Source organism: Mastigoproctus giganteus, chromosome 14, assembly GCF_048544385.1.
Source record: "Mastigoproctus giganteus isolate SK-2022 chromosome 14, ASM4854438v1, whole genome shotgun sequence".
Taxonomy (NCBI): domain Eukaryota; kingdom Metazoa; phylum Arthropoda; class Arachnida; order Uropygi; family Thelyphonidae; genus Mastigoproctus; species Mastigoproctus giganteus.
This window is the reverse complement of record NC_143588.1, coordinates 44840644-44860818: the sequence shown is the minus strand read 5'-3', so window position 1 is coordinate 44860818 and position 20175 is coordinate 44840644. Positions and strand designations below refer to the sequence as shown.

General features: G+C 33.4%; 1 protein-coding gene across 1 annotated transcript in view; it reads left to right on the top strand.

Moving 5' to 3' along the window:
- Positions 1-2056: 2056 nt before the first annotated feature.
- LOC150075098 (homeotic protein ultrabithorax-like) overlaps positions 2057-20175 on the top strand; it is a 38400-nt gene continuing 20281 nt past the window's right edge. Inside the window, exon 1 of the mRNA XM_090388688.1 lies at positions 2057-2326. Coding sequence (XP_090244814.1) covers positions 2128-2326 — 199 coding nt within the window. The 5' untranslated portion in view covers positions 2057-2127. The remainder of the gene's footprint in view (positions 2327-20175) is intronic.

Sequence of the window (20175 nt, the reverse complement as noted above, 5' to 3'; positions counted from 1 at the left end):
TGCCAAAAAATCATGCCAACATGCCAACATTTTTACGATAGTGAAACAAAATAAAAACGTGTTCATAATTTTAATGTACATTAAAATGTTAATTTATAGACTTATACAATGATTTAATTTTCTTTTAAATTCCTTAATGATTATAGGACAGTGTTTACTGGTACATGACATTTTTATACAGAATATTAGGAACATTTTTCAATAAAAAGTCTTAATTAAAATTCAGTGTCTCAAGAGTAAATAAGTATGATTCTTGACTGTAGGCAAACGTCTATCCTGTTCTATTCTCAGTAAGAATTTTCACATCTTCATTTTTTCTTGAGTCAATTAATACTTCGGCTTCACTGCAGACATTTTTCCCCATCTATCCAGTCAAACATCGAATGCCATGTTTTATTCTTTTCCTAAAATTAAGTCTCTTCCATTATATTTATCAGTTTTGAATATTAGAAGTTATTTATCATTCGCTCTTTAATAGTTTACCAAATTATTTTAAGCAATCTCTGTACATCCTATCAATTGAATGATCCGATTCAGTTGGATTTTAAACTTTTATTCTAAAAATACAATCGCGTATCGAGTTAAATTTATTAGTGCCTTAAAAGCGTAAAGTTTTAAATAAGGAACAAACCTAGTAGAAACTAAGCATTTGGTAATTTAAATATATCCACGGAATAAGCTTTTCTTGGAAGGTTGGTGTCCTGGCGTTCGTTGGCAAACGACAATCACTAGGCGTCGCTTTAAAGGCCCATTAGCTTCCTAATAAGCTATTACCTTGAGTCAACGAAGACATTATTATGCCGTAAAATACCTGTGCTAAGACAGATAAAATAAACAGACTTTGCATCCATTATATGCGCCGAGTGATTAGACTCTCCTGATATTTCAAAGGTGGGTTTCGGATACTTAGTGTTGAATGAAGCTAAGTCATCCCATAAAATCACATTCAACCTCTCTTCGCTACCACCCTCCAAATTCTTTATTGACTACTTAACCCTTCCTACACGGTATTGTTATGTCTTAGTATTCACAGCATGGCCACACTCTGAAACGTTGACTGAAGCATTTATGATCATTATACGTCACTGCTAGTGATATGTGAAGCCTTAAACTTATATTATTATAACGCGCTCCGTCATTTGCTCTCTTTAACCCTACCTTCGCTCGCCATAGCATTTCAGCCAAGATCTGAGACTTGTATTTGTCGCTGCCAGGAAACAGCTCCGAGTTTATTTAACTTAGGTTATTGCTGCTAAGCGACAGAGAGAGAGAAAGGAAGAAACGCACGTAGAGAGAGAGAGATGGGCGTCCTCTTTAGCTGTTTCCAATACTCCAGCAATGTTGTGTATCAGTGAGCCAAACTTGACAGTATGACGCATTGCTAGAACTGAGAGTGGCCGGCCCTGTATGAACAACATAGCATTTCAGCAGGAAGAGGAGAGAGAAGAAGAAAAAAAGTTCAGGCCTCTTGCCACATACACAGCGACAATTATAAGTGACGTGTTGCACGTGAATTGGGGTACTCTTCTCGACGGCGAAATCATAACGCATCGAAATCGTCGTCCGAGTGTATTTAGGCATCGCCAAAACTTACTACGCAAAAAAAAGCGTGCTGGAAAAGCAAACACGAGACCGCGTGTTTCAATGGCGGTAGGATACAACGAAGAGAGGAGAGTTCTCCGTCTTTGTAGGAGCATCCTGATTGGCCCATCCACGCTTTCCGGGAACACCCTGCAGAGAGAGGTGCCGTAGCGGCCATGGCCAAATTTAATCCAACACGTTGAGTTGAGTAAAAAATACAAATTCAAAAGCCGATGTGGAAAGACTCAAGGGTGGTTGCTGCAAATCATGAACTCCTACTTTGATCAGAGCGGCTTTTACAATAGCCAAGGAACTGCCGATCAACCGTATCGTTTTCCGCAAGGTCTTCTCGTGCCGCCGTACCCACAGCCTAGCGCGGCCAGGTCTGCACACGACTCCGGCTACGCAGACGGCGGCAGTTCCACAGCGGCGGCCGCAGCATCCGCGTGCAAGATCTACTCGGCGGTCAGTGACGCCTCCACTATTTTTAAACCGGAGTGTTTGGCCACCAAAGAACAGAATGGTTTCAATCAGGCAGTAAAAGAAATGGCCAACTGGCCGTCGGGCTCTCTGACCGGCGTTCGACCGACGACCATCAGCAGCGATCCTATGCGTTCCTTTCCTACTGACAATCCGACAACACCCCGTGTTTCCGACGCTTGGACGACATGCTGTCAAAACTCACCCGCCATGGCACAAGCTCCAGCGAATGCCTTCTATCCGTGGATGGCCATAGCAGGTTGGTGTAAGTCGTTTATTTGATGTCCTTCCTTACATAACAGTCTTTTCTATATTGGCAGACGAACTGTTTTGAACCGAGTCCCCTTTTTCTTACTCTTCTGTAGGCCCTTGGCGTTCTCATTTTCTATCTCTCTTTCTAGCACGCTCCCTCTAAGCAGGCGTTTGCTCCGCGTGCCCTCCATTTTTAAATAACGCTCTTAATGCACCCCCCAGATCGTAAACTCTCACAAGGGTCGCTTTGACCTGAATGGCTGTAATAGTGAAAGCAACGGAGAGAAAGAGAGAGAGAGAAGGTCGTTTCTACGTCAAAGTTTTCTGCACGAGATTTCTGATCGTAAAAACTATTCTTTCCCCTTTTCATCCCTTCCCCAATACCTTCCGAATCTCAGCTGTTACGTGAAAGTAGTTTGGAAGAAGGGGGAGTTGTTTTTAAAGCCCTTGTCACTAGCTCATCACAAGCCACTTAACTGAAACTTCCGTTGTATCATTTTAATGGGGGCAGTATTTTATCACCAGTGAGAAGAGGACCACCCCCACCTTCCAATTGTACTTTTAGTGCTAAGGTAACCGGGGATTGGCGATGGTTATAGTTAGAGGAAACGGTGGCATCTATTTAAGCTTAAAGATAAGACAAAGTAGTAGTAAAAAAGATTTTATCTGCCTCGTAAAGCGTAGACAGTTTCTCACCTTCTTAAATTATAATAAAAATAATATTAATGGAAGTTTACAATAATCCGTATCTTATTGATCATCAAAATTATAGAGGATTTGTGTTTAGAGCCTAAAGAAACCAGTTCTCTGCCCAAAATTATTATTATTATAGTGAGCTGCAAATAAAACTTAACGAACGTACGTTTCAAGGATTAAAAAAAATTGTCATCATCAGAATGATACGTTTCAAGGATTAAATTAAAAATTCCCATCACCAGAATGATGTCAGAACAGTCAGTTTCACAAAAAGAATTTTTTAATCCTCGAAACTTAAATGCATTAACTTTTATCGGCACAAAACTGTTTATTTTCTTTTAAGTATAAGTATAAGGTTTAATTACTAACCAAAGTGTAGTGCTTTACAAACTAATATTACAATTAAGTGTTCATATTTGCATAATAAATGATTCTCAACTTTTGATAATTCACCTTAACTGTCATTAACCTATATTTATACCTAAGTATAATTGTGCGTATCTGCATAAAATATAAAATTATTAATGTTTAGGTAACATCTCTTATGGAAATAATTTTGTCCACCTCTGTTGCCAAACCATAAAAATACGTACAAAATGCTTGCGACTCATTTGAATGAAGTGGAAATTAATATTTTTCTAAGCGATGACAGTTCGACACATAAATAAGCTATAGCACATACTTTCGATTAGCAGACTAAAGATTTCACAATTTTATTTTCCTATGTACGGAATAAAATTTTCATCATTTGACTTGTCCAAACTCTCAGAAATATGCGTAATTGCAAAACTTGGAGCATTATTATTGTCATCAGGAACTATTAAGAAGTAACATAAAATTTTGAACAGCGCTCAGCAATAGATCTCATTGTTGAACTTAATCATTGAATAATCAGATCTCATTGTTGAACTTAAACAATCACTGAATAATCGGATCTCATTGTTGAACTTTAAACAATCACTGAATAATCAGATCTCATTGTTGAACTTAAACAATCACTGAATAATCAGATCTCATTGTTGAACTCAAATAATTTTGATTAACAATGGGAGATAATTTTTTTGATAAACGAATTGAATAATTAAGTCGTCTTCTGCTGATTTTTATCGCCAATACTCTTTATTGGCGATAAAAATCAACAGAAGACAACTCACTAAACCGAAGCAATCAAAGTAACTTGAGGGTTGTCGGCATTTCATTATGATCACAGTCCAATGCTCAAAAACAAAAGTGTTGCTCTACCAACTCATTAATGCTACTGTCACATCCGGCCCCTCTTGTTCTGACTGATGGTAATGTTTCCAAGTTAGTGATGCAGAATACCACAAAAGTTCAGAGATTCGCTTTGTCTTGACGTACTGTCGGTATCCGTCTGTCGATCAATTTGCCATCGAAATACATCCATTCCTACCGCTGAGAAATAGTGTCTCTCTGTGTGTGTCTAAGTGAGCACTATCCATCACACAGACCTTATCTCTAACCTGCCAAGGCTGTTCTCTCTAGTGGACCAAACAATGTCGATCGTACCTTGGAATCTCGGCGGGAACTATTGCCTAAGTCTGATGGAAACCTTCCTCGCTAAACGTGACGTATTTTCTAAATGGAGACTCCTTCGCTTTTGGCGTTGGTTCCTTTTTTTTTCATTCGCTCGGTTAAAATAGAGTTCTTTATGATTGCAAACCCATTTTGTGTGTGATATTCAAAAACGAAAAAAAGAAAAAGAAAAATGTGTGTGTGTGTGTGCTTGGGAGTTTCAGAAGTTACCAGAATACATTTTTTCTTGGTGTGTTTGTGTGTGCACGTGAGCAGACGAAAGAAATAAGTCTGTCTGTATAAATTACTTGCTGGTGGCCATCTGATTGACACAACCGAATACATAAACAGTTAGTGGATATTTAGAGAGCGTTAAGGTGTAGAGACACTTCCTTTTTCGATAAATTGCATTGCTTTGATACATTTATATACTTTTATAACAGATAGTTTTACAACTTGTAAAATAATGATCTAAATAAAAGTGGAAAAAAAATCTTGAATTTACCACATAAATTCAAGACTTTTTTTCACACCAATGTCCATAAAATGTTAACTCTACTTATTTCTAATATTAATAGAATGATTGAAGATAATTAAAATGTAAAAATGGTACAGTTTAGGGGGCTGGTTCATAACTGGATCATGCGCGTCTTCGATTGGACCAGCTTGTGAATTAACTGGAACTTCAATTTAAAAACAGAACACATAAATTAGTAGAATCTTTTTTTTTTTTTTTCAGAAATCGGCTTTTTGTTTAAAGTTTTAATAATAAAATTCAGGGGTCTAGTAACCAACTACGCACCTGGGTCGCACTATGCCATTGTACGGCTCTGTCAAGAATACATAAAACTACTTAAAAAAAAAAAAAAACGTTCTTTCTACTTTAATAAAGCGATGAGACATTCTTTTTTAAATTCAGAAGCTAAAGTTGTCATAAAATCAAGTACACTCTTCTCGCTTCAGAACATGTTAAACTAAGTGCTTTGTATAATTAATTTTACCGTTAATTTAATTTCGTGTAACATATTCCATGCTGCTACCGCATTCTGACTCATGCTTTCATTTTAAACTGAAGGATTTTATTCATATTTTTCAGCGCATTTTTCATAGATGCTTCTTATGCATTCTAAATGATGAAAACATTCTATTTACTCTAAAAATTGCATTTTTATTATTATATTTTGTTTACATAGCTTAACCTACAATATCTTAATCAAAATCGTAAATCAAAATAGCTTGAACTTCCGATTAGCTTGAACTTTTGCTTGATCAAAATTTCAACAATTCAAATGCATCACTACAATCGCGATATTCAACTTAACACATTAAATTAAAGGTGTATAAACTATATTGAGAATATATAACTAGTAGTTAAATAAAATTGACAAACAACTGAAGTTCTAAATCTTATTATTTTTCTTTGATTTAATAACATGACAGTTTATTTTTTATTTAAAAAAAAAAAAAAGGAAATTAAGAGGGTACATTCTAAACCTAATAACCATTTTGGGGTTAAGCCTAGTTTTATCTGAATGGCTAAATAATGCTCTGCAAACTTCTTTAATTGTATAATTAAAGCCTAAATAAATTTTATCCAGATTAGTCTGTTTAGAACAAGAATAAACATGTTCCAAAAAGATCGTACAATTGCTTTAATGAAAATATAAATATTTTAAAAGTTGGAAAAGCGATTAGGCCTTTCATAAACATTGAAATTAGGGTTATGTTTAGTTTCATCACTGACACAGTAGCTAAACTTCAGGGCTTTTTTTAATAAAATTGGGCTTAACAGCCTGCTCATATTTATAAACAGTCTTTTCTGATTTTTTAATGTAAACAGAATAATGGAATATATTATATATATATATAATCACTACTAATATTTAAATGATTTAAAACAATAATTTACATGGCCGTATATTAGATGAGTCTCAAACTAAAATTACATATAAATAAGCAATTTTAAAGTAACCACACACTTTCGTTTGCTTATATTATTCAACTTCCATGCGTCCCCATCCAATTAACTTTTCTGAACTTCCATATACCAAGTACAGTTTATTGATATCTGTCATTCACCAGCGATAACTTCTTTTTTTTGTAGATGACACTGTATGGAAGTGATATCAGAACAGAGATCACTTCCATACAGTGTCGTCACCTCATGGAAAAAAACCAGCAACATATGTTTTGTATAAAAAGTGTTTCTCTAAAGATAATTTTTGTAAGACTCTCGTGACATTGCTTATGTTACGTTTCTAACTCTATTTTCTTGTTTTCAAGGATAACAGGGGATTGCTTTTTAATTATTTATAGGACACTTACCTGTAACTGTTCTTTTGGGTGCAGTAATTCCCAATAATAAGAAACAGGTGAGGCGTTAACTTCCTTATAACATTCTTTTACTGCGAGTATATTATTAGGATATTTCTTTATGTTAGGAGTACTTAGGTCAACAGGAGCCTAATATGTGAGCTAATGGTTGTATGAGAAATTAAAGACGGTGGCAGTGTTGAGTGGTTCCTAGTAAAAGACTCTTTTATTACCATGGGCGGGGACAGCAGTTGGCTTAAGTGTTGTGATCTTTGATAGACAAGGAGAGGGAGGAAACCTCAATGTTTAACTTATTTAATATTCATAAATCCTTAATTTTGAAAAGGTAGAGCTCAAGATATTAAATAATACTAAGTGTTTAAAATTATTCAGTCAGCTCGCGACTTTTTATTTTTTTTTATTAACTTCGGTTCCACCACGACTTTGAAAACAATTTCTTACAGCCATTTTTCTTATTTTATAATTAAGGGAAATATCGTAAGGACAAAATTACGCACGACTAAGACTCATTAAAAACATACAATGGAAATAAAAAATTAAAAAAGTAAAAAAATGGTTAAAATGTTCATAAAACACTGCCATTTCGGCCAGTGTCTATAGTCTTAACTTATAGATCGCTTATAAACTAAGAGCAGAGTCAAAACACTTCAATTTCTTTAAATTCATCTTCATATGAAAATGAACAAATATTAATTTCGTTAAAATCATTCTAAAAAAATTGTTAAACCGTTTTAGTTTACGTGTGAGGTAATTGGAGGTTTCAGCAGTATAGATAGTTTTAAAAAATGACTTGAATGATAATTTCATTGAACTATTTTGCTAATTTTCAACTTTCAATCAATCCTTTTTTACGTGTGTGGTTTTTCATTATTTATATAAGTATTCTTTAGCCATGTTAACAATAAATGGATAAAAATAACTGAAAAATGTTCTTATATGTATCGCTAATTTACACGAAAATATTGTATGCATCCTAGCTGTAGACTACCCAGCTTATTTAGGAATGTTTTACTTTGTATCAGTCTGGTTAATCATGATGGCGGCTTTCTTTAAATCACCTGAACTTTTAATGCCATCGGAACTTCTAATGTCTACGGGTATGCTTATCTCCATTGGATTTCGCTTCCTGTTTGAATAATGCATCCACTAACGAGATGGTTGCAGAAGTTATTAGAATCCAGGGTTTCGGTGTACTGAAATAAGTTTTCTTATTATTCGTTCGATTATTACTAGAAGAGATCCATAGCAGCAAATGAGGTTGGTAAAAGTTCATATACAATACATAAATATTTAAATATCTGTGGTTCATTACGGTGTTTAATTTTTATGTGAACTAAGCTAAAATAATTTGAAATGCTTTAACAGAAATAGAAAATTATCAGTAATGAAAACGTAAATCGTATTGCTCATATCTTTAGTTTTTATTTAAAAATAATTAAATTCATTGCATAATGAGAAAAGGTGATTAAAATATTCATGTTTATTTGCTGCATTCTATGTATTAAAACATTGTGATAGTTTCGTGTATATTATCTATATCTATTTAGATTATTATCTAGTGTATCATGTCACTAATTCATAAATTTTGTTTTATGTAAAGTGAACACGACTCTCCTATAGAATCCTATATTTTTATTATCGCCGAAACTTATTAGAGATTAATAGTATATATTTATATAATACACCATAATGAAAGTTATTAGTTAAAGTATAATATTAAACAATCTGTAGTTAATGTGATCGTTATTCATAAAGCTCTAAGGGCAAAGATCACTTAATCTTTTTTGTAGACGGTTGGGGCATTGATATTTATTTCGTAGTAAGACTTGTTATGGCTTCAATCTCTCTGTATACTCATAGTGCAGTCTGACACTGCTCATAAACTCAAAGTTGCCGGATTTTAAAGAGTTTGCTGTATTTTATTTTTGGCTATTTTTGTTTGCTATAAGGTAAAAAATCAGATAATCACCATTAGCATAAACAAAGATGATACCTTGTGGACCTTTTTTTTTATTTTGGACATCGCTATATTTTTAGTGATATTTTTTTTTTTAATCCTCTGAATCTGTCTGTGTTGCCATGAATAGCAAACGTTGGTATATTCTTAAATGGTTTTCAAAATAATTAAAAATAAAATAATGCATATATTTTGTTAAGACTTGCTGATCTCTGATCTACGAGGAGTTCGATTAATAACTTTGCTGTTCGGTCCTTCACAGTAGACAGTTTATGGAATTTTAGAAAATAGAGAAATTATTAAATGTTCTAAACGTTCAATATATATGATCAGTGAAATTTATGTATTGTTAAATCACTTCGTATAATTTTCTAAACTAAGTACACCATTATATAAATAGTCCGTCTCCAGAAACATAAAATAACTCGAATGATAATAAGCTTAATAACTAATTACGATCATAAATAGTCATTAAGATTAACAGGACATAAATTGAACTCACTGGATATATAATTTCATTTATTTAATCTTAGAACTTGTAATTTGAAATGGCTTTGATTTAACATTGAATGTTTTGAACTTCACTCTTATAAATATGCTGAAAGAAGTGAAAAACGGTGTTTAATGATATTATAAGATGTCATCAGTCAATATTAACTCCCTTCACTTTTAAACACCCCGATATATATTTTTAACAAGAAAAAATATTTATAGGGGAATAAAGAGTAAGGAATTTGAACTTATCATGATAACTCTTACAATGAAAACTACTCTTTTAAGGCGAACTACCATCAGTTCAAATATTTTGAAACATAGGAACAGAACTTGAAACTACGCACTAGTACAGAGCATATGAATAATGTAAATAAATATAGACAAATATAAGCTATATAGACATACATACACTAAAATGACAATAAAAGCGTTTTAATTTTTCAAATAGTGTTATGGACGACCGAACAGTTATCTCTCAATGTTAAAGCGTACATCAGGAAAAGAACTCGCTTATTTGAAACAAAAAAAAAAAGATGCAAAAGATCCCTTCTGGTACTAACGCTGAGTACTAACATGTCTACCTTACATTAGCTCTCCGTCATGTGACATAATTCATGTTGGGTGACTGCAAGACTACAGCTACCTATGTTAGGAGTGGATGGTCAATCTAGGCCCCTAGAAATCAATAACCCATTTCGAGCAGCATCTGGTCGAAGGAAAATGAAATTTCGCCTTCCGCGTGCAATTCCATTTGGATCAGATTTGATCGGTAAAGTGATCATTTCAACCCCAAGAGATCCACTGGCGTGAGATCTGGTATTGGTCTCTCTCTCTCTCTCTTTCTCCCTAATGCGACACACACACACACACGATTCAGGAGGGAGGATAATATCACAGACAGAGGTGGAGATCTAAATATATACTAGGTACAGAAAAGACCCTCCTACATTTTAAAAGGTAATGCGGAATCCTATATATGTTAAGATAAAAAATAGCTTATTGATCCCAAAAAATGAAGTTCGGAGAGTTTTATATGAATCGTGTGAGGAATTTTTCCTCTGAAAACGTATTTTTTATGAGGACTTTTCTCCTAAATTAGTCGTAAGAAGTTAGAACTAAATGAAGCAGAGACCGGGAATAAAATGTCTCTTAAATCGTAGTGGTTATCATCTTCGATAGACTATTATAGGCATGAATAAAATGCTAGATTTATTCTTGGAATAGAAATTTATACGCTTCATAAACAATTTTAGGCATCGTTTAAAATAGGAAGGATATGTAAATAGACAAAATTATGTTCTAACAGTTTGGATCAACGATGGATTTTTCTTAACTTTCAATCAGTTGTTTTAAAGAAATGAGACCATGTCTGTGCCAATCTTTCGTCCTTTAGAATTACATATTATCAGTATAATTTTAGAAATAAGGTTCATAAATAAAATTGTATTCATTATTAATGCAGCTACATTGAACATTAGAATTTTAAGTGCTTTAATTTATGTGACTGAAGTGGTGATGCAAAAGCATTTTTAACTTTTTAACTAAACAAAATAAACTTTAGATTTGATGTTAAAAAATTATATAGAAAGATCTCAAATCCATATGAATGGGCTCTTTAAAAAGGAATTTGTCTTTAATCCACCGATATAGATCTTTTAATATTTATTCTTTCGAAACCATTGGAGCTAATCAGATAAATAATAAAAAATCTATAAAAATAATTAGGCCTCCCTGTCAACTTTTTAAAATATATGAACAGTTATTACGGTATTTTTCAAGAATTTCTTTTCGTCGTAAATTTGAGATTCATACTTTGAAAAAAAATTTAATAATTAACAGTTGTTAAAGTGATTGCGTAAATGCCAAAAGCGACGAAAAATATAACGATTGAATAAATTTTTATATTCTAACTTCTGACCGCTTAAGTTACACAATTTCGTTTTAGTTCCTCAAGTTTTTCTTTGAAATCATCTTCTTTAAAAACTTTGATTAAGAGAGACGCCAGTTTGTCTTACAAATATTAAATATTGAAAATAATTCGCCATTATTTATTGTTTCATAGTTCCTGGTATCATTCAATACTACTTTCAAGTATCGAAATGACTTAAGTGATTTGTAAATTTAATAAATAAATTCGCTTTTCTGTGTTTCTGTTTTATTCTTATCTGTCATTTATATTACGCTATAACATTTATGATTTGCAAAACCAATCAATTTTGTATATTACATTCTGGTTGAGACTTTGAATGATATGATTTGTCCTTATCGATGCAAAGCCCCAGACTAATATCGTGAATAAACATATCCAAGTACGATTTTGGAACCAAATAGATACCTTTTGCTTTAAATTTATATTGACCGCCTTAAATATTTTCTGTATCATACTATCTTATCCAATATTTACTAAAGATGCGTTCACTTAAGGTTTTCGCTGTTCCTCTTCATTCTTCACGAAGAATGAAGGTAAGATTTCCTATCACTGATACACAATAGCTGGTGGATATTTACTCAAAGTACCCTATATTTGGAGAGGTATCTTACAAAAGTTTCTCAAAATGTACTTATTGGTAAAAACACAATTGGTCAATGCACAGTGAATTCATTTATGATTTTTAATCCAATGTATCATTACTCATGAGGTCTACTTTAAACATAATTTGTATTTTTCATGCATTATCTTTGTTGATACTTTGTAAACAAAGTAAATTCTATCTAAGGTAACGTGAAGTATTCATGGCAGTGTTTAATCAGCAGTTGTCTAAGAGGAACATTTGGTAAAACTGCCAAGATCAGAAAAAAGCAAAATTTATTTAAAGATACGGCAGTACTTAAAATACTCGACTAATACATTTTATCTTCACAATAAAAAGGAAACTACAAAGCGTATTACCGATATTATCTTCATTTAATAATTAAATTGACACAAAGGCAAAATAAAGCTTTGGCAGTTCATTTTAATTACAGTACTTCGCTTTCAGAACCGACTGGAAGTCTACTTCAGTATCGTGCAAATCTGTCTAGAGCACTATTCTATCATTTTTAATTAATGAACGTTTATTTTCATCAATATCTAAAAATACTTGATTAATTGTATTTATTGAAAATCGCTTTTTGAAGCATTTGATTCTACATAATAAGAAATAACAGAATTTGCTGATATTGTGAATCAAGGAAACTCATGGCCTGTTTATTTTAAAGGAACAAATTATCCCAATCATTGGCATATCCGAAATAAGAATCTATTGATATGGAGGAAATTTAAAAAAAAATTACTAGATGCAATATGTACAGTAATATCGGTATGAAGTTTTTTTGAAATTAAAGTGTTTGTTTGGTTTAGCTTTTTAAAGACATTAAAGTATAAGAAAGAGGGCCCGTAGCACAAATCGCTTAATTTAAGCCATATTTATATTGGCAAATAATATAAGGTACTTTATGCAACATCACTCATTAAAAAAATCGTGCCAAATGAATGTAATCCTCGCATCCTTCATTCATTTATGTTATCTGATTTATCTATTTATCCTACTGCCTTTTAAATTTCCATTAACGCTCCAGTTGCACATGATTGTGTAATTTTTAAAATAACAATTTTTACATTTGTCTACAGTCGTTTATTAATTTAAATCTGTCTTCTTTGTGTAGGCCGCCAAGAAAGAGTCAAGATACTCTTGTGTTTATTTTACTAAATCCCTTTTAAAGTCTTAAATACGAAGATGCTTAGTTTCAGTCATTGAACCTTCAACACTGTCGCTCAATAAGAATAACTTTCTCTTTCCAATTACTGATACTCTCTGTACCTTTTACAGGTGTGTCTTTTCTAATAAATCCGTTTTCAAACCTATATGCAAAACGTGGCTTGACATTACGTTCCTTTGTACGAGGCCATAATCACTTCTTTATATCCGATCTCAGGAAGAAGGAATACGGTTTTCCTAGTGAGTTTTCTAGGTTTTTAGGCTAGCACAACCAGCAAATTGTCTTGTACACACATATTCTGGAGCATTACGACTATAAATGCTGATATGCTGATAAAACTCGGTTAACTAGCCTAGCAATTTAGGCACACTATTGGGAGAACTTGGCTGTATAATTATCCTTGCCTTTTTCATTATCTACGTATTAATAGGAGATCTTCGGTTGGGTCATCTTTCATATCCTTCTAATAATTTGTGTTTTGAAAGTAACATACCCCGAACATTGATAACTACCCAACCTTCTCATCATCGATATTTCAACATTAAATTTGAAACATTCCAATGGCATTAATAAAGATCGAAAAACGAAACTGTGCATCAGAGCGTGCGAAACCCCGTTTCAAGATATCATGAACAGTGGTCACTTGTAACCACCATCTAAAAGTTAACTATCCTTTTATACGCAGCATTAACTTAATTGTAATCTCGCATTTAAAATGAGTTCATATAGGACTGTGTCTATACTCTTTCTAAAGTAAATAAACCTAAATCTTTATTTAAAATTAAGCACACGTTTAATAGCTGAGGAAATGTTTTTTTTTTTTTAGAAATTTATAATCACAAAGCTTTGCTCAGTGTTTAGATCGGTTATTGCTTAGACTAGTTAAAAAAAATATCACGCAAAAAAAGGTAAAAAAGCTGTATTCCCTTAGCAGAAATTCAACTATTATTAAATATTACTAACTTCTTCTTACCTCGATTTTTATCAACTTTTGCGGTATTATGAATTGTGCCCTTCACTATCCGCCATGTTGTTTCCCCTCTCGGATATCCTGTATGGAGAAGACGCTGGAGTTTCGTGAACACACACCAAACTAAGAGCTCAACTTCTAAACGAATATAAACATCCAAAGGCGTGGTGCTGCTTGCTGATTTCGGATCATTTTTTGCTATACGTGTATGGTGTCAAAGGATCAAACAATTGGCAATGATAAGGTGAAAACTTTATGATAATGAGCAGCCATGACTGCACATGTGACGTCAGAGATCATTAGAAAAGGGCAATGGGTGATTCCCCAATAATCAGTAAGTACGTTGCTTCTAAAGTGGTTTACAGTCACCAAGCCCCCTACGCTTGCTTGCCTACAGCTTTGTCGCTATGTTACATGTTAAGAGGTGTAAGCTGGTTCCGAGAACACAAATTTAGAGATTTAACTCTTAACTTGAAAGCAGTTCAACTCAGAAAATATATACAGCAGTTTTGTTAATCGTGTAGGTAATATAAATGAATAATAAAGATTTTTCTTTTTATTGGAGTGTTCCAGATTATAATCGGTTATTTTAGAAATGAAATTCATGTCTGTTTTAGCTACTATGGTATTTAACTGAAGCGTATATTTTACTTTTTGATTAAACTATCGTTTATTAGCGCATACCTTCGACGAAAAAGACTCATTAGCTGTAGCCTAACTTAAAAGACTCCTCTGAATCCTCATCCAACTGTTTTTTCTGGCAATCAAAACACACCTAGGATTGACGTTTAGTGTTTCAATAATAATCAGTTTGTTTTCATAAATACAATTTTTAAATATAATAAACGTGGCATTTCAAACATTAAAACATTGTTAAGTCTCAAAAAAAATCAAAATATTTAGCTATCTAATTATAAAGTATAACTATCTTCTTATAACTATTGTATAAATTGTACATGAAGAGTCAAAAGTAACTTTTTACTTGTAATGACTACAGTTAAGTTATCTTAACTCTATGACCGTCCTCTGTTGCTAACTATTGTTATTTTGATTTGAATATGATTTGAACATTAACCAGACTTCTATAATGGTGATGGACGTAATAAGAAGTTTATGTTGATAATAAATGTATATCATTCTAAACATGAAAAACAATATTGATTCAGTTTTAATGCTATTGTTATCATTTTTGTACATGAATAAAATCGTGGTATTTATCGCTTTAATCATGATGTTCATTTGAAAATGGCATAAACTACTACTGAATTGGATGCGAAGTAATCCTTATCGGAATACTTTTAATATACAGCAATCGTCTATACTTATTTTCTCCTTCTCAGCAATGTCTGTTTTAACTCACTACCAATCTTTGTCTCTGAAAATGAAATAAATGTTATATTAACAGATTAAAAGAACAATTGTAGTGAAATCATTTTTCAAACTTAACATTTCATTTCTGAATACGTTGACCTCACAAAATGAGGATTTTGAATTAATTCTTCAGTAATGTTTTGGCAATTTCACCCTTGTATAAAATGTGGGGAATCTCAAGAGATTGGCACTCTAGAGCACTAATTTTTTTCCAAGAATTAGGATCTTTGCTACGGTTAGCTGTCTTCATTGAAAAACTGGGATTTAAGTAGGATTCATTGGCAGGAATACAACAAACCGGTGCCCTCAATAAAAATCTGAAAGTAAAGAAAAAAATAAGAAAAATTAATAAATATTAAAATATATGAAATAAAAATTACATTTATGGTTATTGTTAATAAAATAACAGACTTATTTTACTTATAAATATCATCGAGATCTGAAACAGGGAAAGTAGAAACTAATCTTAAAGTAAGATCTAGTTTTAAGAAAAACTTAACGTATCATAATTTGAAATTTATTATTTTTAACTTCACAATTGTCTTCTTAACAAGGCATAACTAAATTGAGTCCTCCTCATGGAGTTAAACTACGGTTGAATTTGCTTTTTGTGGTTGTTGCTGTTTATTAAAACTATCACGTTCAATGAGGCTCATTTTTTTTGTGTGTTTGGAAGAGAAAATGTTTGTAAATCCAAATTCGAGCCGTGATTACGCTCTTGTTTTAAGTGCCCCACAAATGTAGGATAAAAAGGCTGACGCAGTGGATAGGCCTAACTTAACAAACATTGTATAACTCCTTTCTCATTTAACATTCCAATGAATTACATTTATTCGCATGAAATTTTATTATTTTCCTTTAGGAATTCCATTCCATAATTTATATAGACAGTTTCATTTTTCTCGCATCTTGTGTGATAAAAATATTCCACTATTGTGATCCACACGATAGTTCTGTTTGTGTGATGATGAAAGGCGACACTTTCAAATCATTCTGAAGAGAATCTTCCACTTAGAAGACTCATCCACTGGCAAAACTTAATGAAAACATTAACGTATATCCATTAGCTTTCTGGCAGTAGTATTTTAGACATTTAAATGATAGTATGTACAGTAATACCACTGTCTAAATACGTTATCTCTTCTCTTAACTTGTCCACTTGTGAACCAATTTAACCCACCTCCTCTCTCTTTATCTAAGTAGCTAGTAGAGTTTGTGTATTTCAAGGAGATGTTCAAGAGGTTCTGAATTAAGATATCCATGACGAACAGGGATATGCTAATTGCATGTTTTCATTTATAGCATAAATCACTGGCTTCTTCATGTGCTGTGGAGCTGTATTACTAAAATTTTCAGGACAATTCTGTTTATCTGCATTTCATAGTGTTTCTTTATGAATAGGATAAACCAATTCCAAACATCACCCAAGTTTTTTTCTCAGCATTAATGATTTGTCCAGAAAAAGAAAAGTAAATATGGAATAATACCACATCAGATTTATTAAAAACGTTTAGCTTAAAGTATTAATCTTCGTTACAAGTAAATATTTTCAGAAATCGAACATTAAAAAGCAGAAACCCTCCTTAGATTAATAAAAAAAAATCCTTAAAAATATGAACTTGAATGTCTTTATCTTCTATGGTTAGTGTGATCATCCCGAAGCAGGAATCGGATTAATTCCAGAGGTGGAGAAAATAAGAGAACTTAGTAAAAGCACCTGCAAACCCAGAAGGAATCCTGTTTCTTGAAGTTCTCACAGAAAACCCATATATAGTGTTCATACTTGATCTTATCTAACGCATGCTTCACTTTTCCGTAGTCTTCTTTAATATTAAAAGAATTTGTGTATATTCCCGTTGTGAATCAACACAGGTTTCGCGATGGGACTATACTGCACTCTTTTAAACAAGATGTCAGGTGTTCTGCATCGGATTTGGTTAGATCAAAGTCCTTCTTTAAGTCATCCAATTCTAACTGATTAGCCAGATTTGGCCTTTACTAGAACAGGATTCTGAAATGTAATCCCAATTATTCTGTTCACCCGATTTGTCGTTCATTTCTGAAAGTAGAAATCCAAGTCTAGAACATGTGAACTGAAGAACTTGAGGAAAGCATTAGGCAAATGTGTTTCTGTCAAATATCTTAAACCTATTGAAATTTGATGTCAGGAAAGGTGCCGTCTGAGATTTAACCTGAGGATCACCCATCACATGGTACTATCTAAGAATTAACCTGGAGATTATCCATCACATGATGCTCCAAATATTTAAGCGATCTGAAATTGAATTTCATCTTTTTAATTTCTAATCCAATGATTATTTTTAAGTTGCTGAGTGTGGATATAGTAATGCATAAAGAGTGTAGTGTTAAAGGTCTGAATGTGTTCATCTATACTGAAGAGCCATAAGATCCTTAGAACAGGGGAAAAGTGATGGAGCATGTTTGGATAACAGCCTTGAGAGTAATGTGATGCCTAGAAGAACGGGTGAAACAGTCCTTTTCCTAGTGATTCTTCGGTGAATGGAAAAAGATATGAAAAATTGGGAGTGGAGTTGACATACTTCAATTTTTGAGATGAGTCAAAAGATCTGTTGTAGGTTACCAACTTTTGAGGGCTGTGCATTTTGTTGGGCCTTGCTTGTTTCTGGGCCCTCGTAGGTAGCACAGTTGGTAGGATCGCCGTTATTCCCACACCGGGTGGAAAAGACCTGAGTTTCGAGTCCCGTCAATGACAGGAGGAATTTTTATAGGTCTTTTTCACAACGTGGCTGAGTTAGTCGGTCTCAGGCGAGAGTATCATGGTTTCTTCCTCCAGAAACGGGTTTTTCGTCCAGCAAACAGCAAATCGACCTCAGAACACACTCAATTTACAGACAATATACACGGAGCAACATGGCCTTAGCTGCTGATGCTGCTACAACAACAGCTTGTTTCTGTGGCATGATGGTAGCTTCAGGAACACAAGAGACATTACCCACGTAAGAAAGTACCTGTAAAATGTGGAGATTATGTAGCTTTTAAGTAGTAGTAACATCCAGGAAAATTACGTGTTGAACAATTAAAATTCCATCTGCTGAAGACTTGTTAAAGTACGAGGTTAAGATATGCAAGTGTAGAACATTAATTTAGGGCATAATGAGCATGTATGGTTTTGTTGAAGACAAGAGTGGAAGAGCTCATATACTAGGTCACATTTTCAGGAATGTTAGCAGTGGCAAACAGATTACAATAGGTCTGTGTTTGTTGGGGCGAATGATGTATTGATTTAGCAGTTATATAATTAACCATCAATTTAGTACGGTTTTGATCTTAGGACAGAAGATTAAATACTTGATATCGGAAAACGTTTTCCTTTACAGGTACTGAGGATTAAAATGCATTATGGAGCATATTAGAGTTGGTTGATTAATCAGGCATTATATTAATGTAGGTATTTCAATGTTACTAATAGTATAAGCATGCCAAGTGATTTCCATGTGTGTCTGCCCTACTCACTTAATACCAGCGTACTTAAAGTATGAAACCGAAAGTAATTGTCTTTGCACAGTGTGCTGAAAAGTCCGAAGTTTTTAAAAGAGAAAGAAAGTGTTAAAATATCAAAGTATTCCATAAATCTACTTTTTAAATAATAGGGCAAACCTTTATGAATATTTCGCGTAGATGGAGTGTTCGGTGTTCCTTAAGTGCTAATATCAGTTTCTGGAATACTGTTTTTCAAGAAAAATGTCGTCCTAATTCCAAACTTAATTTACTATAATCCAAGCTAATTAAATTATCAATTAAACGCTTTGCTTCAGATTTAAAAATAGGGTAATGTAACTCATTGTTAACCAATATTATTACAAAATAATCTAACGTAAATTTTCACCAAAAAAACAAGCAATTTGTTTACGTAGCATCCGTTCACCGCTCCATTATTTTGCTGTTTGCGATATTAGGACCTTCCGGATTTCGTGGTGCACAGATGACGTCATTAATAGTTATGTGGCAATCAACTCAGCATGCATTGAAGACTGGCTCCTCCCTTTTGTCTGGAAGAGCCAAACTTATTAAATCCGTTTCATAAATAGCTTTTTTTTCTTCGTTTAACAAGATTAATTATTTGGAAACCTGTTGTTTCTAGAATGTCTGGAAGTACATAACGTCTAAAATGTAAAAGACGAGTTAATTCACTGTATCAAAAGTAATAGTATTCCTGACAATCTGCAACCAATGTAATTCATGAATGCGGATAGGTCAACGCAGGGTCAATGGCTGTTGTCTAAGAAGACAGCCACCGCTCTCACCATTTCGAAGACTGTGCATTATAACTCAGTGAAGCACCCTGTCCCATCTTTTTAAGCGTTAAGTTTAAATTGTGATTTGACTTCTGACTGGTAGGTCCTCTGTAGCCGTGCCATTTGGAAGGATTTAAGGCAGATTCTGCCCCATAGATCAGCAGTTACGTTGATTTGCACTTATAGGATTTCAAGTGGACCTTGCTAGGAGAACTTTTAGGAGGTGGAGTGGGAAAAAATGCTGTATATTTAACGCGCAAGCTTCCAGGCAGACAGACGAGGTTAAAAACAAAATGAAGGCTTTGTTTGAATAAGTTTCTAGGCAGTTAAAGTCAGTACATCGTGTGAGTAAACCTTGGTCGATTGTCCCTGTTTTCGGAATGAAAAACCAAGAGTTTCCAGACGACAGACCCATGCAAACTTCACAGAAATCGAAACTCGTGACCATGGTGTGGAAAACTCTTAAATCCCTCTTCTTTAGATAGGACACGAACCCGGACACTCTCAATAATGTGGAAAGACATTGATCT